This window comes from Plectropomus leopardus, chromosome 14, assembly GCF_026936395.1.
Source record: "Plectropomus leopardus strain MGB_pleo_1.0 chromosome 14, ASM2693639v1, whole genome shotgun sequence".
Lineage (NCBI taxonomy): Eukaryota > Metazoa > Chordata > Actinopteri > Perciformes > Serranidae > Plectropomus > Plectropomus leopardus.
The window spans coordinates 956016-979663 of record NC_142189.1 but is presented as its reverse complement, the minus strand read 5'-3'; the positions used below and the strand labels follow the sequence as shown (position 1 = coordinate 979663).

The following is a 23648-nucleotide window of genomic DNA, read 5'->3' as shown; positions in this document are numbered from 1 at the left end:
CCTCCGTAGTCCTCTCTCCTTTACTTTCTACATGAAGTGATGTCTCTGTGAAGACGGAGGACATGACGTCTCCACGGAGACGGAGGACGATGGCAGGACTGGACGGAGTGAGGACCCAGAATCCTCCTCGGTGCCGTTAACGAGACGCTTCCACGTTTATAAAAACGATTATAAAAACTAGATTTATTTTACACAAACAGAAAACGTCCATACGTAACTACAGCAACGCCCACGCAGGAATCCTTCGCTCGGTGGTTTAAACGCAGGGCTCTGATTGGCCCGCCAGGGGCTGAGGTGTACCGACCAATCAGCTGAGTCTCATTTTTAACCCGATGAGCTCGTTCATCGTTAGTATTAAAAAACAAAACCGACGTGATGTCCAGGTTTTTTTAACTTCTTTTTTCTATGAATCCTCTTAAAAACACTGTAAAAAATATGGAACTGCAGATTTTAAAATCTAAAACTTAAATACAACAAAAGCTCGAGGGGTTAAAACTTCAGACGCCGCGTTACTTGCTGGATTCTCTTCTTCTCTGCTGCAGCCGGAGACGCTTTAAAGGAAAAATCCCCCTCAGATCTTCTGCTGTTCGCCGAGTGACGACGCGCCTCGCAGTCCTTTAACCCTTTCAGTCCTTTAACCCTTTCAGTTTCCGCTCAGGCTGCGTCTTTATACCATTTCCTCAAAGAGTTTTTGGGTTCTTTTGTTCCTCGGTGGAACCTCATATTTGTTTTCTGTAGTTTGATCGGCGTGCGGAAGTGAAATCTGACAGCAGCTACGGACAAAAGCACAAATTTCCAACATCGTTAACGCGCTTTAGAGTGGCGTTTAAACGACGAACAGCAGCGACAGAAGCACCAAATCTCCGGATACAGCGAGACGATTTCTGCTCAGCGGAGAACGTTTCCAACAACTAACACGACAAAGAGCGTCGCTCACCTGACACTGCGTTCAAGTGACCAGCGGCTAACGTTCTGTGAGCTAACGCTGCGTTCACGTGACCAGCGGCTAACGTTCTGTGAGCTAACGCTGCGTTCAAGTGACCAGCGGCTAACGTTCTGTGAGCTAACGCTGCGTTCACGTGACCAGCGGCTAACGTTCTGTGAGCTAACGCTGCGTTCACGTGACCAGCGGCTACAGAACAAACTTTTCTTGGTCTGATCTCGTTACAACGTGAAACAACAAGATGATTTTTGGGGATTTTTCCTTTAAGGTCGCCTCCTGCTGTGTGGGGGTCAGAGGTCAGACTAGTGTTAACACGATGGGAGGCGGGGTCATGTAGTGTCATGGTGGCTCTGCGGGGGGGGCTCCTCCCGCTCTCTGTCTGTTTGTGTCTCTCGCCCGCAGTCGTCTCCTCCTCCTCCTCCTCCTCCTCCTCCCCTCGTCTAAACGTAGACCCGGGCGAGGGCGTCGGCTCCTGCCGAGGCGATGTAGGCCTTGGAGGGGTGGAAGGCCACATCGTAGATGGCCTCCTCGCTCTTCTTACGGTGAGCCGTGATCTCCTGAACGCACGTTTTACTGTCGAGGTTCCACAGACGCAGGGAGCAGTCATGACCTGAGGATGGAAATATATACAAATCAGATTTTTTCAAAATAAAAACATGAGCTGAATGAGATTTCATTTGTTTCCTAAAAATTCGACTTTGTATTTATTTATCGACTTTATTGATTTTACATTTTCACGTGATGAAAGGTTTTCATATTCATTTGAGCATGGATTTTATTTTTGTATCTTCACCACAGTACATATATATATATATATATATATATATATATATATATAAAAATATATGAAAGTAAAAGTAGGTGAAAGTCTCTTACTTCCAGACATCAGGTAGATCCCGTTGGGGTCCACAGCCAGACTGGTGACGGCATCCAGGTGAGCCACCATGGCGTGGATCACTTTACCTGCACACACATTTTCACTCTTTGTTTATGTCCACAGAAGACACAGACATGTAGGGACACACAGAGACAGGTGGAGACAGACAGAGAAAGAGACAGACAGAGACAGAGACAGGTGGAGACAGACTGACCTGACTTGTTATCGTAGAATTTGATGTGTCTGTCTTCGTGGGCGCTGATGGTGACGGGCAGCGTGGGATGACTGACCACCTTATTGATGTGATTGGACCCTGGGACGCCTGACAGACGGGGACATTAAAACAGGAGAAGAAGAAAAGACAGGGACGAGGAGCAGAGAGAGGACAGACAAAGAAGACAATTATTTTTGTATACAATTATTTTATACACATGACTCTGTGTGTGTGTGTGTGTGTGTGTGTCTTACTGCCATCTCCCTGCCCCTTCAGCACCAGTGCATTCTGGGAGGTCTCCAGGTCGTACACCACCACATCTCCGGTGTTAAAGGACGCCACCATGTGGGCGGGGTCACAGCCGTTAAAGTCCACCGACGTGGGGACGCCATGTTCTGTAAAAACACACACACACACACACACACCTCCATCAGCTGCTGTTACCATGGTGTCCACCAGAGGATGCTCTACTCCACTGATACTCAAGTTACGGCTCGCGGGCCAAACCTGGCCCCTGATAGGGCCCCTGGTGGCCCCAAACATTTTCTAATGTAAAATAAAAATAAAGTGATTGACTCTGTGAACAGTTTTTGTCCTTTTAGTCTCCAGAAGGTGTCAGAGACATAAAACAGCATCAGCATAGAGCCAGAGGAGGATCCCCCACAGAGGACACAGCTGAGACACTGATGTCCTAAAATATTAGAGACATGCAAAAATTGTAGACATGTCCAAAGTTCCCAGAAAAGTCCTAAACTCCTGTCCTAAAATTCTAGAAACGTCCCAAAATCCAGACACATGTTTGGGGATGCTGTGACTGGCCCCTGGGCCCCTGTCGTTTTGCAACAGTGGCCCCAAAAACAAAGAGAGTTGATTATCCCCGATCTATGTCCTGCGGGGGACGCCCTCCGTCCTCCGTCTTGTGTCCTCACCCTTGTTTGTGTTGAAAGTGCTGATGCAGGGGTTCTTCTCCGTCGGGTTCCACAGTTTGACCGTGCCGTCGGCGGAGCAGGACAGGAGGCGGTTCTTGATGCCGCTGTAAGCCAATCCCCACACCGCGTCCGTGTGTCCCAACCACGACCCCGCCAGGACGCTGGGATCTGATTAGATTAGAGGGTGGAGAGAGGAGGGGACAGTTAGTGACCTGCTGCTCTGGACGGACAAAGAGGACAAACTTCAGCGTGTGTGTGTGAGAGAGCGTGTGTGTGTGAGAGTGTGTGTGTGTGTGTGTGTGTGTGTGTGTTTGAGTGTGTGTGTGTCACCGTAGGTATCGTAGGGGTCGACGTTGGAGCTCGGGATGTTCCACCACTGGATGGTCGAGTCGATGCCTCCACTGAAACACTGCTCACCGCTGGACGTCATCGCCAACGACAACACTGGACCACTGAAGAGACACAGAGACAGACAGAGACAGAGACAGAGACAGACAGAGACAGAGACAGAGACAGAGAGAGACAGAGACAGAGACAGAGACAGACAGAGACAGAGACAGAGACAGAGAGAGACAGAGACAGAGACAGACAGAGACAGAGACAGAGACAGAGAGAGACAGAGACAGAGACAGAGACAGACAGAGACAGACAGAGACAGAGACAGAGACAGAGACAGACAGAGACAGAGACAGAGACAGATCATTCAAAGGTGTTTAAGTTACCTGCAGCAGATGTTAATCATGTTAACCTGAAACATCATCGACAAACCTGACGGACGCGTGTGTGAGTGTGTATATGTCTGTGTGAGTGTGTATATGTCTGTGTGAGTGTGTGTGCGTGTATGTGAGTGTGTGATATGTGTGTGTGTGTGTGTGAGTGTGATATGTGTGTGTGTATATGTCTGTGTGAGTGTGTGTGCGTGTATGTGAGTGTGTGATATGTGTGTGTGTGTGTGTGTGAGTGTGATATGTGTGTGTGTATATGTCTGTGAGTGTGTGTGTGTGTGTGTGTGAGTGTGTGATATGTGTGTGTGTGTGTGTGTGTGAGTGTGATATGTGTGTGTGTGTATGTGTCTGTGTGAGAGTGTGTGTGTGTGTATGTGAGTGTGTGATGTGTCTGTGTGTGTGTGATATGTGTGTGTGTGTGTGAGTGTGAGTGTATGTGTGTGTGTGTGTGATATGTGTGTGTGTGTGAATGTGTATGTGTCTGTGTGAGAGTGTGTGTTTGTGTGTGTGTGATACATACACATGTGCTCTGAACGTATAGACGGGCTCCACATCAAAAGAGGCACTTCTGTAAAACAAAGTGACAGAAAAAGGACTGTTATTTAAGGTTCACACACATTTTCACCAAGAATTTGGGGGGGGGCTTATATTTGTGTTTCGGATCTTTCAAAATTTTTGCCGATCTTTAAAGATCTTTTTCCTTTAAAAATTCTTCTCTGATTTTCATATTCCCGCCGGTCCTTGAAAACACGTGTTATTGCTCAGGTTTGTGAAACTAAATTCCAGGACGACGTGACGCTGTGTGCAGCAGTGAGTCCTGATGGGGGGTGTCGGGGGTCTGCAGGGATTATGAGCGGGACACTGATGCGTCTGTATTTAAGTCGGGCTGAATGATGTCAGAGACGCCGCGCTGACGGGGAAATGAGATGCAAATACTGACGGATCTGTGACCGCCGAGGAGGAGAAAGACGGGATTTTCCTCTGAAGACGAGAATCCTGCAACGAGAGCTGCAGGAGAAACTGAAGGAAACTGTGATTCCGATCATACATGAAAAACTGCAGCAAAGGGCCGCAGGCTGGAATCGAACCCCGGCCGCTGCGAAGGCCGCGGCATGTGGGGCGCACGCTCTAGCAGGTGAACTAGAGGCCGCTCCTGTTCTGAGGTGTTTTACTGTTTTTTGTGTGAGTTTCTAAAAAGCTGTTTTAACACCGTTTTATTGTTGTTGTTGTTGTTGTTGTGACGTACTTTTTGGCAGGGACGGTCTTGGTGAGGTTCCACAGTTTGAGGGTGTGGTCCTCGGACACGGTGACCAGGCAGGGCTCCACAGGGTGGAAGGCCAGCGCACGGACGCCGTCAAAGTGGCTCCGCAGCGTGTACTTGGGGTTCCACGTCTTCCTGAACGAGGACTCCTTATTGGACGGCAGCTGGTGGCGATCAGAGACCAGAGATGAGGTGGTTAAATTTGTCAGTGAGTGCGTCCTAACCTGTGGCTCTGTGTGTGTGTGTGTGTGTGTGTGTGTGTGTGTGTGTGTGTGTGTGTGTGTGTGTGTCTTACATCGTAGCTGTAGTCTGTTTCGTCATTAGTGACGGTGAGGTCAGCGAGGTCGCCCAAACCCAGCACGCTCTCCAACACGTCGTCTGAACCCCCCAACAGGAAGGACTTCCCCCCACCGGGAGGAAACGGGAGCGGCTCCGCTGCAGAGACGGACGTTTACTGTCAGTTTACTTTAATACAGCTTCAAATGAACAGAGTCCCATCATCACACGTTTACGACGTCAACCGCCATCCTGCCCAAATAATCACTGCAATAACACTGACAATAACACCGACAATGACACTGATAATAACACTGATAATGACACTGACAATAACACTGACAATAACACTGACAATAACACCGACAATAACACTGACAATAACACCGACAATAACACTGACAATAACACCGATAATGACACTGATAACACTGATAATGACACTGATAATAACACTGATAATAACACTGATAATGACACCGATAATGACACCGATAATATCACTGACAATAACACTGACAATAACACTGACAATAACACCGACAATAACACCGACAATAACACCGACAATGACACTGATAATAACACTGACAATAACACTGATAATGACACCGATAATGACACTGATAATATCACTGACAATAACACTGATAATAACACTGACAATAACACTGATAATAACACCGATAATGGCACCGATAATAACACTGATAATGACACTGACAATAACACTGATAATAACACCGATAATGACACCGATAATAACACTAATAATAACACTGACAATAACACCGATAATGACACCGATAATAACACTAATAATAACACTGACAATAACACCGATAATGACACTGATAATAACACTGATAATGACACTGATTATAACACTGACAATAACACCGATAATGACACTGATAATGACACTGATAATGACACTGATAATGACACTGATAATAACACTGACAATAACACCGATAATGACACTGATAATGACACTGATAATAACACTGATTATAAAAACAAAAACCCACTAAACACCATTAACTTACAGGACATTAAAAACATTAAAATGCCAGATGTTAAACAGTCGAGTAGTTCGCTAAAAAAAACTATATTTAGAGCAGAAGCTAACAAAATCAAAAATCAATAAATAAATTACAGGATAAATACATGAATAAACTATCAAACCTACTGAAACTAATGATGAAAAGAATTACTGGCATTACTTAATTGATTAAATGTGACATAAATTGATATTTCTGTTTAAACTTGTGTCTTAATTTACTTTCCTATGTAAAATGTCCTTTATTTATGCATTCATTTATTTATATTAAATTCATTTTAAATATATTTTGTAAATTTCAAATGTATGTATGTATGCATTTCCAAATTTTACATTTATTTTAAATTATTTTCTTAACGTATTTCTTCAATTTGAAATGTATGTATAAATGTATGTATGTATTTCAGTATTTATATCTTTTAAATTCATCATTAAATGCATTTCTTCAACTTGAATGTATGTATTTATTTATTTAAGCATTTATTTTATGTCCATTTTAAATTTATTATTTATTTATTTAAAACATTTCTTTAATTTTTTAATGTATGTATTTAACTCAGCATTTATTTTTCATCGAGATTCATTTTAATAAGCATTAATTTTGAAATTAGTTTTGAAATCATGCATGTATGTATGTACTTTGTTTTTCATCAGAGTTAAAGATGAAACAATTTGTAATTGAGAGAAAAATAACTGATAACTAATCAATCATTAGTCTTTTTTCAAAAGCAAAAACCTAAATTTACGTTCTCTGTTTTTTTAAATACTTTTTGTTTTATTTAACAGTAAACTGAATATTTTGATGTTTTGGAGAGACGCTGGTTTCTGATATTTAATAACCAGCACAATTTTTAAAAAACAGTCAGGTATGTTTTTGTCCCGTGTCTCTCACCCCACTCTGTCCCGTCTCCGGAGCTCCGAGCCTCGCCCGCTCCCTCGCCGTCCTCCGCCGTCACCAGGAAGTCAAACTCCTTCAGAGCCTCCTCTGTGTCGGCGTCGTCCTCCGACGCCAGTCCCTCGTTCCCGACCTGCAGGAGACGCACATCAGAGCTGCAGTGATCAACTTTTCAATCATAAATCAGAATAAATAATAATTATTCAGCAGCTGTTTAGTTCTTCAGTGAAGCGTTTGAGTCATTTTCAAACATAAACGTCAAACTGTGACACATCAGAAGGTGGTCACAGGTGAAGATTCGCTGCTTTTCTTAGACATCACAGTGGATGTTTGGACAAAAGACGACTGACGAGGTCACTGATGACGTCACTGACGAGGTCACTCACGGCTCCGAACGTCTCTCACTGTACGCTGATGTGTTATAATAATATAAATAATAATCTGCAGCTTAATGTGGCAGCTGAACGGACGCCAGATTTTAAACGACTGTAAATTATGGATAATTTTACAAAAACCAAAACTGACGGAAAAAAAACATAATGTGACATAAACGACTTAAGATTAGGTACAATCTCACTCAGGTGTTTACTGTTTTCCTAAAAACGACTCCGGTCCAATAAAAAGTTGGATGAGCCACATGCATCAAATATTGGAAGAAAATTAACACTTTCTTGCTTGAAATACGCTGCACGATTTTTTCCAAAAACCTTTTTTGCCAATTTTTAAAAAAATTTTTAAAATATTTTTGACGATTTTTTTCCCCTGAAAATTTTTGTTGATTTATTTTTTTTCCTTCAAAAAACATTTGGCTTTTATTTTTTTCTTTAAAAATGTTGCCATACTGGAATTGCTACTGTTTTTGAAAACATCAGCAACATTTGTAAAAACGTACGAGATGCTGATTTTATAGCATTTTCTTTATGGCTTTGTGACAAATCAATCTGCAAATGAAAGCAACTTATTATTCTATTATTATTATTACTTTTTTAAAATGAAACATGAAAAACAGTGAAAACATCATATTATGATAAAAGCGTCTATTCCCTTTACCTTTAAAAAAACTGGTTTTATTATTTTATTGTGGGTTGTAGTAAAAGTACACACGGATGCTGGTTCCTGTGTCCTGATCTGTCAGACGTTAACATGAGAGGTTTTCAGTTAATTATTTAAAAAAAGAAGTTATCAGTTATTTTTCAGATTTTACAATAAAATGTCAGAAAAAAGATTCATAAATTCACATTTCCCATATCTTTGCATTTTTAAGACTTCTGAAAGACATTTTAATACCAGCGAATGTCTCATCTTTAAATGAGTGAATTCAAGGAATTTTAAGACTTTTTTAAGGATCCACAGGAGCCCTGCAGGCAGTGTGTGTGTGTGTGTGTGTGTGTGTGTGTGTGTGTGTGTGTACCTTGGTCTTGTGTTTCTTGGCTCGGTGGTGTTTGTCGGTGCTGATGTCGTCCATCAGGTCTCCCTCCTCGTCCTCATCTTCGTCGCTGTCCTCTGCGTTCTCCAGGAAGTTGAACGTCTCCAGAACATCTCCTGGACTCCTGGACACAAAAACACCCAAGTATAAACACTGTGTGACCTCTGACCTCCTCGGCTACTCAGAGTATGCGTGTGTGTGTGTGTGTGTGTGTGTGTGTGTGTGTGCACCTCTTGCTGTCCTTGCGGCGCTCTGTCCCGTTGATGAGGTGCTGCAGGTTCTTGTTCTCCACAGATCCGTTCTGCTCAGAGCCTGACAGGCCGAGCAGAGAGCGGACCCTCTGAGTGCGGACGTCCAGGATGGTGTCTGTGTATCCTACTTCCTGCAGGTACCTGGACAGACACACACACACACACACACACACACACACACACACACACACATTAATTCATTCACATTCAAAGATGCCATCATGTGAATTATTTGATGTTATTCATATAGTATATAGTATGTTTTATTTGTTTATGTATATATGTATATATACATATAGTATATGTACGTATTGAAATAACTGCTCTGTATGAAAAGTGCTCCCGCTCGCTGATCCTGCTGCTCTCCATCACTCGTTCCTCTCCAGGGATCGTTTTAGTGCGACTACACTCAGGGACGCACCCGCAAAATAAATAAATAAATAAATAAAAATTGCAAGTTTTCTACCGCTCATTTCCACGTCACGTTAGCGGAGTAGGTGCGGGGCGCCCTTACCATCATGTCAACTTTCTGCTGAGTCATGTCTACAGGTTGTGTGCGTCAGAAGAAAAGGCAGCAGGGAGACAGGAGGGCGATCAGCTCACAGCTGCAGAGGCTGAGAGCAGGCTGAGTTCAACTCTCAGAGGAAAAGCACGGGGGGGGGGGGATAGACTGACCTGTTATGATCCCAGCTGCTTCCAAATAAATTGTATTTCATTCATAAAATTAACATAGATACTTTTACATTTATTGCGCTATGTGAAAATGTAAAAACTGGGGGGGGGGTTCGCCCAGGGCGCAAAACTACCCAGGACCGCCTCTGACTACACTTTTAGGATCTTTGAGTCATTTTTGAAGTTTTAGATCAGAGTTAAGCTGCAGGCTGAAATATAGAATTGTAAACTTTAATGTCTGGCCCATATTTACACGCTCTGAACAGCTTACCAGGGGGTCTAATTTCACACACGTCTAATTTCACTCAAAATCAGGTTTGTATCTTTATTTTTATCGACTCTGTGCATAAACTAAAGTTAACTATTTGACAGGGATGATGCAAATGAACACGGTCCGACTTCAGTCTGCCATCAAGCTGCAGTAACTGAGATATAAGCTGTTGTATTATCAGTATTATTTGACAGAGTCACATGACCGCGGAGCGACTGCACGCTCAACCCGAGCACGTAATTTTGTCGGTGGTAAATCGGCGTTATGTTGTCAGTGCTCTTACTGTCTGAGTAGTTGTCTTCCTTGTTTCCAGGTGAGCTGACTGTTGGCGGGAACAGCAGAGACTTCTGAGTCTTTGGTGTCTAAAACACAAACACACACAAAACACACACAAAACACACACAAAACAGTCATTAACTCTTTGAAACCTGAGAGAACTGGCTTGATTGGCTTGAAAAAAGGCAATAAGCAACTTAACATGACGTAAAAAATGACCTGAAAATAAGAAAAGAAAGAAAATGACCAAATCTTATTATAATAATTATATATAGAGAGGAGAGAGAAGGAGGAGAAGATGAAGAGGAGAAGGAGGAGATGAAGAGGAGGAGGAGAAGAGAAAGAACAGTGTGTCTTCCTCCTCACCTGATTCGAAGCTTGGCATCTTCATCTCTCCTTGGTTTAACTCTGTTCCGTATTTTAATTTGTGGTATTTTGCTCTGAAACGACAGAAAACATTAATGTGGCCATCAAACGGCTTCAGAGTGTCTGCGGCTCAGTCCCAGGACGACACGAAGGACCGTGATTCTGAGGAGACGTGAAAGGGTTAAAGAGCTCAGAGACATGAGGGCGCTTCTGCTTACCTTTCCTGTTTTAAAGCGTATTCTAACATTTTTATTCTTCTAACCAGGTCGTTCTTCAGGTTCTCCTGACCTTTCCTCTCGCCCTGCAGGAACGCTATCCTCGCCTGCAGGAACACACACACACACACACACACACACACACACACACACACACACACACACACACACACACACACACACACAAAGGGTTAACTCATGACCTCATCACACACACTGAATGACATCATCAGAGTTCAGAGGTGAAATCTGGCCTTCTCCAGGGCTCATACATGTTCACTAAAAGTTTCCAGGACTTTGAAGCAAATTTCCAAAGTCATACATTATATAAAACAACCGAAAAAAGAAAAAATGTTGGCCATTTATTTTTCAATTAATATTTTTTATGCCATTTTTTGTGAAAAAATTGTAAATAATTTTTGAAGAAATAATTGTGTCAATTATTTCTGTAAAAAATGTTTGCAATTTTTGGTGTTTTAATTTGAGATTGTTTCCTAAACACAATTTTCTATGCTTTTTTTCTTCAAAATATTCTGGCAATTTCTTTAGATTATTTTTTTTCTGTAAAGATTTTGGTGTTCCTTCTTTTCTGTAAAAATCACCAAAAATTTACCCAATTGATCAGCCACAAACTAAAAACAGAAATGATCTTGGGACACTTAACCTGTTCTTATAGAGTCCACCTGTCCCTCTGTCTGTCCCTCTGTCTCTTTTTCTGTCCATCAGTCCACCTGTCTGTCTCCCTGTCCGTCCATCAGTCCACCTGTCTCTCTGTCTGTGAGCAGCTGCTCCTGAAACCAGAGCTCTCTTTCGGCAATCAGCTGGGATCTATTTATACACAAACACACACACTGCGCTCTCTGCCAGGTGACCATGGCAACAGGGGGGATTCAGAGGCAAACTGGGGGTCGCAACTTCCTCTAGTGAAGGTCGCCATGACGACGGGGAAACCAGAGGTCCTCCCCCGGCCAAAGGAGAGAGGGAGTGGACCGGGACGTCTGGGAGGAGGATTACATAACAGACCACAATACTTCAGCTGTGCTCTGATTGGACGGCGCTGTGATTGACAGCCACAGCTCCCCACGACCCCCCGAATCTCTCTGACATACCACAAGACATATGTATGTGTGTGTGTGTGTGTGTGTGTGTGTGTGTGTGTGTGTGTGTGTGTGTGTGTGTGTTTCCTTGCCCCAATTGCAGAGCATTTTTCAAACAGAAAAGATTCAAACCCTTTTCAAAAATCTTTCAGTGTCCCCAATGCTGTTTTCAAGCACCGTCAGAAACGTGAAAATCCAAAGATAATTTTAGTTTCTGGCTGTTCTGTGTCATTTTGGAAATTTTAAAGAATATATGCCTTCCAAACCTGTTTTATTTAAATTAATTAAAAAATAAATTACAATAAATAATTGGCAAAAAATATTCTAGTTTTTCATTACAAACGCCACACAGAATTTTATTAAGAAAACGTGTCTTTTGGTCTTCTTTAAAAAAAAAAAAAAACAAATTTGAAGGGAAGAAAAGAAAGAAACTACACATTTTTGATGTTTTCATTAAAATTGCAAAGATAATTAAAGAATTTTTTTAAAGAAACACAATTACCAAAGATTTTTTTAAAAATGGCGTTAAAATAAAACAAAAATACAGAATATGGTTTAACAAAAAAAAGGAAATCATCTCCAATAGTCAGTCAACACAGCTGTGCTGTCACTGTGAGTCATGAACTGTCACACTCACACACACACACACACACACACACACACACACACACACACACACACACACACACACAGAGTTAATGTGATGTGGATGAAGCTGGGCCTGGCAGCTCTGTTTCAGATGTTTGCAGCTCTGTTTTTTTAGCTCTGTTTGCAGCTCTGTTTCAGATGTTTTATTTGTAAAAACCTTTGATTTGGGTTTTTGATGCCTTTTTTATTCGTTTGTTTCTTGGTTTTTAGTTTCTGGTAACTTTGTTGTTTGTGTTTGTAATCAGCTGTCTGTCTGATCCTCTGACCAGCTGCAGGCGTCACTGTGACTTTCCACCTGTTGGGTTTTTTCAGCAGGTATTTACACTCATTTGACAGTGAGCCTGTGGTTTTAAGGGTTAATAACAAAGTGTGTGTTTGTCTGAGACGATAATCTGTGAGAGGCAGCCGCCAACACGTCTCTCTGCACTTCTCACTGTTCTCACTTTAAGACTCAAGTCCCAGCACCCGTCCCGCCCCGTGCACCTGGTGTGCATGAATCAAGCGCTCCTCGGGGAGCTGAGTGAGGTCAGGGCACCGCGCCGACCGAAACGATGATGATGATGATGATGGTGATGATGATGGTGATGATGGTGATGATGATGAGGAGGATGATGAGGAGGGGGAGGAGGAGGAGGAGGAGGAGGAGGAGGAGGAGGAGGAGGAAGAGGAGGAGGAGGAGGAGGAAGAGGAGGAGGAGGAGGTGGAGGAGTGTGTGAAGTGAGCTCACTGGCCCAGATTTACCAGCATGACAAACCAGGAGAAACGAGGGGGGACATCGGAGCCATTCCTCCCAACAACTGTGTCATTAACACACACACACACACACACACACACACACACACACACACACACACACACACACACACACACACACACACACACACACCGTGTATGAATTGTCTCTGTGACCATTAAAATAAATATCAAGTTTAACCAAAAAACAAAAAGTCGTCATGGTGTTTAAATCATTTTGTGACTGACTGACACAATTTGTGTGTGTCTGCGTGTGTGTGTGCGTGCATGTGTGTGTGTTAGAGTTATTTCGGGGCGGTCTACTTTTAGCGTCCAGCTGGGACGGGGCTGTCAGAGCAGGGCCCAGTAGGCCAAGACGCCTAATTACAGCCTGCCGTCCTGCTCTCTTTACCAAAACACAGAGTCACCGCAGCGCCGCCCCGCCCGCTGACGCCGGCCTCCAGGTGAACACGGTGACCTCTGACCTCCTGGCTACCAGCTATGGCTACGTGAACATTAAAACCTGGAGCGTAAAGCTGAGTACCTTAAAAAGCGCTATAATACTATATATCAGTCCTATCTGTTATTATCTCTTATTATCTAATATTATGTAGCTTTAGTCCGATCATGAACTTTGATTATTAGTGATTTTCTGGAAAAATCAAGTCATTAAAAATAGAGAAAAAACTCAGACTTCACCTGATCTAAGAAAATATCATTTAACGGAGTACCATCACTCATCATCACATTTGTTTGCTGTTCAGACGTTTACTTTTTTGATTCTATCGCTTCTTTTCTTTCGGAGTTCCCGTTTGCAGCCGGACCTCACTGCCTTCAATCCAAATGAATCCGCATTTCTACCAGCCAGCAGGCTGATAGCCGTTTCCAGTTTATTATTATTTTATATCTCATGTTGCTTTTAATTTTGTAGTTTTCACATATATTCATTTATTTTTTCTGTATGTTTATATGTAATCTAGCTCGCTCTCCGTGGACAGCAGCTCACACACCATATCATTCCATATGGCTCTTGACATGGGATCAAAAACTGATATTTAATATGTGAATTAATGAAAAAGTTTCCTACCACTGACTGAACATGGACTTCTGACGCCATGTTTATGGATTCATGACCTCAAATCAGCAACTTTTGTTAGAAAAGAAAAGAAATAAAAATGGGACAAAATAACCAAATATATCGTTTTTTACTGTCAGCTGTCGACAGTTTTCATGATTTCTGACATTTCTGCCCTGAAACGCCGCGCAGACATCACAACTCGCCAACTCAGGGATCATCGGGATTTCCAAATTTCCCACTCGTGATCACGACTTTCATGACGTTCACTGCGTCAGAGTCAAGACCACCAGACCATCAGACCACAGGACCATCAGACCATCAGACCATCAGACCACAGGACCATCAGACCATCAGACCATCAGACCACCGGACCATCGGAACACCGGATCACCGGATCACCGGATCACCGGACCATCAGACCACCAGACCATCAGACCATCAGACCATCAGACCACCGGAACACCGGATCACCGGACCATCGGAGCACCGGATCACCGGATCACCGGACCATCAGAACACCCGACCATCGGAACATGGGTCCATCGGACCACCGGACCACCGGACCACCGGACCATCGGACCACTGGACCACCGGACCATCGGAACACCGGACCACCGGACCACCGGACCACCGGACCACCGGACCACCGGACCACCGGACCACCGGACCATCGGAACACCGGATCACCGGACCATCAGACCACCAGACCATCAGACCACCGGAACACCGGATCACCGGACCATCGGACCATTGGACCACCGGAGCACTGGATCACCGGACCATCAGAACAGCGGACCATCGGAACACGGGACCATCGGACCACCGGAACACCGGACCATTGGACCATCGGACTACCGGACCATCGGACCACTGGACCATCAGACCACCGGACCATCGGACCACCGGACCATCAGACCACCGGACCATCGGAACACCGGACCATCGGACCACTGGACCATCGGACCACCGGACCACCGGACCATCGGACCACCGGACCACCGGACCATCAGACCACCGGACCATCGGAACACCAGATCACCGGACCATCAGACCACCAAACCATCGGACCACCAAACCATCGGACCACCACACGATCAGAACATCAGACCATCACCATCACAGACCGCCAGCATGTGTCTGTAAATGGGTCAATGACAAAGTGCAGAGCCTCCAAAAAAGTATTTTTTAAAAGTTTTTTGGATATGAAAGTTTTTGACTCAATGTTTTTAAACATTAAAGTTTCATTTGTTAATTTTTTTCCAAAGTATTTAAATCATCTTTAAATCTAACAAGCCCAAAAATCAGCATCCAAATATATATTTTTTTAAATATCTATTTTTGGCCTTTTATTCTAAATGAAGTCTTTGATGAGCATCCCTGAGTGTCCTCATTATTTTGCATTTTTTATTTACAATCATTTAAGAATACTGCTTGTAGTTGCCGGGTATTTAGTATCTTTAGCATCTGACTTTATATTTAATGACAGAAAATAATGATACAAATTAATGCATTCAATACAATAGCTATTAACAACATAACTATCATCTATTTGTCACTTTAACTTATTATTTTTTAGTCTGAATGAATGTTTGCTGCTCGCACCACCTGCCGATCATCAGCTGTGCCGCCTGACAATGACAGGAAATATCTTTAATTTTTCTATCAAATACAAAGAAGTGTTTGATTTAACCGTCTCTATTCAAGTGAAAGTTGTGAACTGAACAAAAACGGGAACCATCAGCAGACCACATCAGGGGCAGCAACTTCAAAAGGCTGTTTCTGATCATAAAACCAGCATTTTCCAAAAAACACACTTCAGCTCCCGTCACTGAACCCTGCTCCGGAGTTTCAGTCACTTCCTGTGTTTCTATGCGGCGTCTGAGGAGCTTTTAGTCCAAATATCGCTCACTTCAGCTCCCTCACTGTTTCCAGCTCATGTGAAGATTAGGCAAATTAGACCAATAACGGATTAAAAACGCCCGTGCGCTTTTCAGACGGGATTTGGGAACAACAACACGTCCCGGCGGCGTTTCTTTGGGATTTACGGCTGTGAGACTGCGAGGTTTGCAAACATCAGAAATGTTGGACGCCGCTCTGTGTTTTTTTTACCTGCAGAAACTGTTTGGTTATTTTAATTTCAGACTGTTTGAACACCAATAAAGTCAAAACTCTGCTCTGCATCTTGATGCTTGTTAAAAAACAGCGACGGCTCACCAACGTCTTTTTCTGCTGTCAGAAGGGGATTTGATCGCAGCTTTAAAACCTCGACATCACCTGTTAACCAGGTAAACTACCTGCTGCACGAAAGACAAAATGACCCAAAAATAAGCCAGAAATTAGAAAAAAAAATCCAAGAAGTTTACCTGAAAATTAGTTACATTTCCAAAAACCTAAACAAAGAAAGAACTAAAGAGGGATTTCAAAAAATGTAATAATTCATATTATTACATGTTTAAAAATATAATTTTGCATTTTAAAAAAATGTATTTTAATTGGATTTTTCTTGATTAATCTCAATTATAGATGCATATAATCCATCCTAAACACAAATATTATTATATATTGAAGATTTTTTTATGCATTTAAATTAGTTACAGAAAAACAAACAACAAAAGCAACTTACTTCTTTTTTGTTCTTACTTTCAGGTAATTTTCCTATAACTATTTTATTTTTCCTCACAACTATTTGCTAATTTCTTGCAAATTTTTTGGCCACTTTCTATTAAGTTGCTTTTTTCCCCTTTTCCCATGTTTTTGAAAGAAATCAAGCCAATTTGATCAGGTTCCAAAGGGTTAATACAGACAGCGTTGGGGCATCTCTAGCTGAAGTGGGAGCTTTTGTAAATCCTGTACAAACTAAACTTTAAAAAGAGATCTTTAAATGGAGTCATTAGGAAACCCACATTCAGGCTGTGATGGAGCCTGACTCACCTGTAAACTCTCTCGTCCTCTTTTGATTGTGCACCACTGTGAAATATTTTCCCTTTACTGTCTTTATGTTACTTTTCTTGTTTTCTTTATTGTGAGTTGTTGTTATTCGTTAGATTTCACACTGCTAGTTCTGTAATTTACGTTGTTATCTTTGCACGAAGTCTGAAAATAATAAAAACTAGAAATAAAAAAAATCCTTAAAGGAGCTAACTAAAAGTTGAAATAAAAGTCCAATCCTAAAAGTTGAAGTGACAGCAGGTTTTCTGGGTGTATCGATGAAGTGTTTTTCCTGAGAATAACCGATCAGTCGTTGCCCTCGCCGCTCGCCGGCGCTCCTCCTACAGTAAACGCAGGAATGTCGACACCTTCTCTTATCAGGAGCTCTGACCGAGTCATGCCGAAGGCATCCAGTGTCACAACGCAACAAGTCAGAGCACAGCAAACACTGTGTGTACCCAGACCCTGTCCACACACACACACACACACACACACACACACACACACACACACACACACACACACACACACACACACACACACACACACACACACACACACACACACACACACACACACACACACACACACACACACACACACACACGGCAGCCTCCACTTCAGCCGCGTGCTGCAGGGTGTGTTATGACAAAGATATGAACTGCCTCACATTTCAGCACTTCATCTTCATCTCTCAAATGAAACAAAATCATCAATGTCAGTTTTGCCGGGAACCAAAAACTTCTTTTTCCTAAATCACCGCGTTTATCCGAGCTGAATTCATTCCGGCGAAAATATATATTTTGGGGATATTGTGAGATGAGCACTAACCTCTGATGCATTTGTTTTGTTTTGACCTTTCCTTATTTGGTTAGTTTCTTTAGCATGCCTTTGTTTATCGTACATTTTCATTATTAAAATGCCTTTTTTCATTCTTTTATACCGTTATTTTTCTTACACTTTGTTTATAATATCTTTCTTGTTTTTAAAATGCCCTTTTCTGTTTATTTAAACCTTTATTTGTTTACAATGCATTTATTTGTTTATAATACATTTTTTGTTTCAATAATACCATTTTTATACATTTTTTTTATTTCTCAAATTATTATTCATTGATAATAGATTTTTTGGATTTATTTGTTTATGCCTGTATTTGTTTATAATACTTTTGTTTTTAAAACCTAATTATCTTTGGTGTATTTTATACGTTTCGGCTGCATGACATACTCACGTACAGTCAGTGTATGACACTCAGCGGCTGGTGGTTGGCGCTCACAGTTTGTCTTCGGTTGTCATTGTTTTGATCGACAAACGGCAGAAATCAGACTGTATTTACAGTTTGTACAGAAAATACTATTTCTTTTGTCTATTTACTTTGTTTACATGATCACTAAAAAAACTTTCCAAATGTTTTATATCATCTGTGCAAAGACTTTGACACGCTGCTGACCAGGAATAAGATTTATTTTGCCATTTATTGTTTGATTTATTGACATTATTTCGATAATCACTGTTTATACTGACATGAGATGGTCAAGTGCTTTGCTGTTTTTTAAGTTTGTTGAATTCTGACAATAAATCACAGTTTAAACCCTAATTTACTGTCTGGCTTCTTCAACTTTCACTTCAGGAGAAAAAAGAAATCAGCCTTCAAAGAAATAATGACTTTTGACTTTTATCTTAATGATAATGGATAAACTGATATACTAACACAGTTTGAACCTCTTCCATCCAACCACCGAGTACAAAAACTCAATCATTTTGGTTCAAAAACGACCGACTGAAAACAAATCCAACATCCAAAATCACAGTTTTCTCTGCTGTCATGAGACGCTGGAAACATCCACTCAGTCTAATCTGCTTCTTTCCTAAAGTCAGTAACACACCTGCTGTCTGAATTCAGCTGTTTTTATCTCTGTTACATCAGATATTATAGAAGGAAAGAAGGTCAATGTTTAACAGTCTGCAGGACATAAAAAACAGCAGGTGAGCTCCTTCAGCAGCTTTTAGCAGCAATCGGATTACAATATAAAGACAGTCATTATCAAAAAAATCCTAATCCAAACGCTCTCATTTCTGGACAATATGTCTCTTTTATTTTGTCCTCAGCTGCATTCACTTCTCCTTTCCTGAGCGCTGACTTCATGTCCACGATGAAAAGTTTCAACTTTCGAAACAAAAATAAACTCGTGACGACAGCAACAGTGAGCGAGGAGTTTAACGTGACCTTTGTGTTGGACTGGATAAGAAAAAGAAAATCTGCTGATTCATACAATTTTCAATATGGTAAGAAATATATATGTGTGTGTGTGTGTGTGTGTGTGTGTGTGTGTGTGTATATATATATATATATATATATATATATATATATATAAACAAAGCAAAGTTTACAAAACCCCAAAACCATTCTGAATGTAGTTTGTGATGAAAAAAAATCTGTGAACTAACTGCTGAGGTGTGCGACTGTACAGATTTAAAGCTGTGGCCCTCGTCGCTGCATGAGTCCTGCACCGGGGCCCTGCCCCGGGGCCCTGATCAGCACTAAGTCGGCTTTTTTTTGTTTTGAAACGTCTGTGAATATTAACCTCTGATTATCAGTTTCTCTCAGATGATGAGAAAACGAGCGAGCTTCATGCTGCCTTCGCGTGCTCTCAGATATGTCGTGTTTATGAACTATGAGCTCGTGAACAGCCCTCCAAAGTCGTCATTCTGAGTGGGAAACTGGGAAATCTTGATGGCACTGGAGTTGCCGAGTTGTGATGTTTGCGTGACGTTTCAGGGCAGCAGAAATCATTGAAACAGTGTCAACAACTGACAGTAAACAATGATACATTTGGTTATTTTGCTCCTTGTCGCTCTCATCTACTTATAATAGTTGCACATTTTAATATCTGCATCTGTGCTGAAACAAACTGTGAACTCTAAAGCAGCCAGGACAGTATAATAACACTGACAACAGCCAGTCAGCTGCTTATATCACACACACAAATATGCACAAATGTTTAAACTTTTTTCAATATGCACATGCTGCACATAACGCTGGTAAGATTCTCCACAATTCAATCGTCCAGGTAACTTTACTGTAACTGTGAGCACCCAAGAAGATGGTAATATTGGCAAAGTAAACAAGAAAGACGGGAAAAAAGAGATTAGTAGATGTAGAAAACCATTTTTTTACGCTTAGGAAATAGTTTCGTCATAATTATATATTTAAAATTATTTGACAGAATTATAATTTTTAAACATTTCTTCAAGTCATTTTTGCTTTAGTTTTTTATTGTCTCTCTCTCTTTGGCAAACTTTCTGGTAATTTTCTGGTACTTTTCAGATGTCTCGCTAACCTCTGAGTCATTTCTTCTTTATTTTGCTCATTACCTTCTTTCAGTATTTTTGAATTTAATAAAGCCAATAAACACAGATCTAAAAAGGTTAAATAAATCATTGGACTGTATTTTCCATCTTTGCTGAGCAACAGTTTTCAGATTTTCAAATAATAGCCAAAATTAAAGTTTAATTGAATCTGTCTATAATTTTATAATACATTTGATTATGCTGTCAGCAAAAAAAGCATTAAAAACATGAATTTGTAGTTTTCTTGAGGGATATTCAACAATAAGAGAAACGACTTTCTGCTTTGACAAAAGCTGTAAATATACATTTAATCATAATCATAATAATAATAATAATAATAATAATATACATTTACAATATTACATTTCACTGTAGAGTTTCTGTCTACTATGGTGCTCCTGACCTTTCTGTTCTCGTCCTGTGTGTGTGCTGCTCTCTGTAAACTGGTTCAGTTTAGATTATTTTGTTAAAAAGTGTTTTTTTACAGTTACCCTCCTGACAGCGCGGAGCTGGCGGCTAAGCTAACGGTACCTCCAGCACATTCCGCTGCCTGTGACCCGTTAGCTTAGCCACTTTGCCCGCTAAGTTAGAAACGATTACCGACACATTCACGTACGTTTAACATAAATTAAAACGTCAAAAGTGACAGTTAATAACAGAGAGGTAATAGATACTTTATATCGACGGTACACCGGGCAGCGTCCCCGGTTGTTGTTGTTCTCTGCTCTCGTGTTAGCTTAAATCCAGTGCTAACCAGACAGCGCCGTGAAGCTAACGGCTAAGCTAGCAGCTAACTAGCTCCAGTCGCCGCCTATTATTCCGCCGTCTGTGACCCGAGAGCTTCGCCGCTCCGCCCGCTGGGTCACAAACACTTGGTTAGCGACAAGTTGGCGTACAGGAAACACAATATAAAATATCAAAAGAGACCAATAAAGTGGCTCAAAAAGCGATCTCGGCTGTTGTTGTGGTGAGCTCGTGTTAGCCTAACTCGGCATTTAGTGCTGAGTGAACCGACAGGGCTGTGGAGCTAACGGCTAGGCTAACGGCTAACTAGCTTGTACGTATTTAATGAGTTTCTTTTTTATTTGGTTTTTGATTGTTTTGCATATGACAATAAGTTAAAATAAAGTCAATAAAATCATTCTTCTATTTTAAATTAGTTTTGGACAATCAAGTTTATTTTGAAACATTATAAAGACAATTTAAAGCTGTCTATTTAAGATATCAGTATTATAAGTTTAAGACAAAAATTAACTGTATAAATATTATATATTTAATAGTATTATTATTATTATTGCACTTTGCAGTTTGTTTTCTATAGTGTTGTTTTTGTTTTCCCATGAATGCACACAATATTTGTGTTCAATGTGCAAATTTACTACATCTACTTCATATTATTTAAAAAAAAAACTGTTTACATCATTTATTCACTTTGCAATGACTGTACACCCATCTGCCACCAATATATACAATCCTACTTCATATGTTATATCAACATTTTAATTTATGCACAATTTTATGACTGAGATTCTCATTTTTATTTGTTTTTCTTCTGTATATGTAGTTTATTGTTAATGTAGGTTATCTTGAACATGTTAAACATAATGTTTATATTCATATTGTTCTTCTTACTCATGTATGTTTCTAGTGTACATTCTAGTACACACATATTTTATATTTCTACCATTACATACTAGTTTTGTACTCCGCATTGTAGAATAAGGCACGTTTTATATTTTTACACTCTTCACACACTCAGCACATTGTTCATGTTTATAATTTTGAATATTCACGCATAAGTGTTTGTTATTATTCCCACATTTCTATTTTTTTTACACACTTTACACATTATACAATTTTAACATATTTGAATACTAGTGCTTTTTGTTTATTATTACTGTATCTTTTATATATTTTTACAAACTCAGCACATTCTACATATTTATTATTTAAAATATTTATATACTGAAGCAAATTATTTATTACTGTATTACTATTTTTAAAACATTTTCCACACATTACACATTTATGATTTTGAAATGTTTACATACTAGAGCTAATTGAGTATTATTCTTACTGTATTTCTATTTCTTATTTTTTACACACACTACACATTCAGCGTATTATACATTGTTTTTATTATTACCGTATTCGTATTTTATATATATTTGCATACTTTGTGCTGTTATTTATTTTTCACTTAATATAATTCTTATTTTTCCCGGGGATCAATAAAGTATGCCTGATTCTGATTTTATTAGCATTTAAAATTATCTTTAATCGTTATGCGTATGACAATAAATAATTTTAAACTTAAAAGAAAATCTGAAATGCTTTCCTAATACGGAAATATAAAATAAAATGCCAAAAGGAACTATTAAAGCTAAAATAAATTGGCTTTCGTGGATGTTGTTGTTCTTAGCTTTGGTTAGCCTCAATTAGCATTTAGCTACGCTGACAGCGCTGTGAAGCTAACGGCTAGGCTAACGGCTAAGTAGCTCCAGCCGAGCTAACGGTAACACCGGAGCGTTCCGCTATCCGTGACCCGTTAGCTTCGCCGCTTAGCCGGCTACATTACGAACATCTGACTGGCCGTAAACGTACGTTCATTTCACAGTAAAATGTTCGGAGGATTCGCTAATTTTCTCCAAACAGCAACATGTCTGTCTTTGTCCGGTTGCTGTCAGCTTGTGTCAGCCTGAAAGCAGCGTTCGGTGTTCGGGGTGTGCTAACCTGGAGCTCGGCCCTCTCCACCTCCCAGTGCGCCCTCTCCATCTCGAACCGGGCCCACTCGTGCTGGATGTAGTGCAGGATGCCGGGGATGGTGTACTGCTGCTGCGGCCGGGGCAGCTCGTCCGGCTGGTGCGGCACCATGACTCCTCCGCCGCCTGCTCCGATGGGCGGGTTGCTGCTGGTGCTCCCGGGCTGCTGCTGCTGCTGCTGCGGCGGTGGAGGCTGTCTCGGGGCGGCCGCTCCGACCCCTCCTCCGCCGGGGAGCTCATCCATGTTTTTTTTAGTTTTTTTTTTTTTTTTTTTTAGAAAAGTAGAAGGAAAGTCCCAGGCAGCTGCGCTCCGCTCACAGGATTGCCGTCCCCCCCTAAAGGCCCGTGTCCCCGCTCCGTGCCTGTGGAGCCGGCGCGGCCGCGGTGAGTGA

The 23648-nt window shown here is 41.2% G+C and overlaps 1 protein-coding gene across 1 annotated transcript; it reads right to left on the bottom strand.

The window, feature by feature from the left end:
- Positions 1-1299: 1299 nt before the first annotated feature.
- On the bottom strand, positions 1300-23569 carry strn3 (striatin, calmodulin binding protein 3). Its single transcript, XM_088087159.1, has 16 exons — positions 23228-23569; positions 10664-10767; positions 10446-10519; positions 10087-10165; positions 8840-9001; positions 8595-8733; positions 7181-7316; positions 5245-5384; positions 4935-5113; positions 4209-4256; positions 3294-3415; positions 2964-3131; positions 2289-2429; positions 2035-2142; positions 1820-1906; positions 1300-1553 (listed from the first exon to the last, which is right to left on the bottom strand). Exons 1-16 carry the CDS (start codon positions 23498-23500, stop codon positions 1384-1386), a joined length of 2130 nt encoding a protein of 709 aa, XP_087943285.1. The 5' UTR covers positions 23501-23569; the 3' UTR covers positions 1300-1383.
- Positions 23570-23648: the final 79 nt, after the last annotated feature.

Bases quoted from the DNA above. Each gene is read 5' to 3' on its own strand.
- strn3 (XM_088087159.1), bottom strand. From the start codon at position 23,500: ATGGATGAGCTCCCCGGCGGAGGAGGGGTCGGAGCGGCCGCCCCGAGA. The intron at 8,734-8,839 runs GTGCACACACAC...TTTTGTGTCCAG, and splicing joins CGCCGCAAGGACAGCAAGAG to GAGTCCAGGAGATGTTCTGG. The intron at 7,317-8,594 runs GTACACACACAC...CGTCTCCTGCAG, and splicing joins CCAAGAAACACAAGACCAAG to GTCGGGAACGAGGGACTGGC.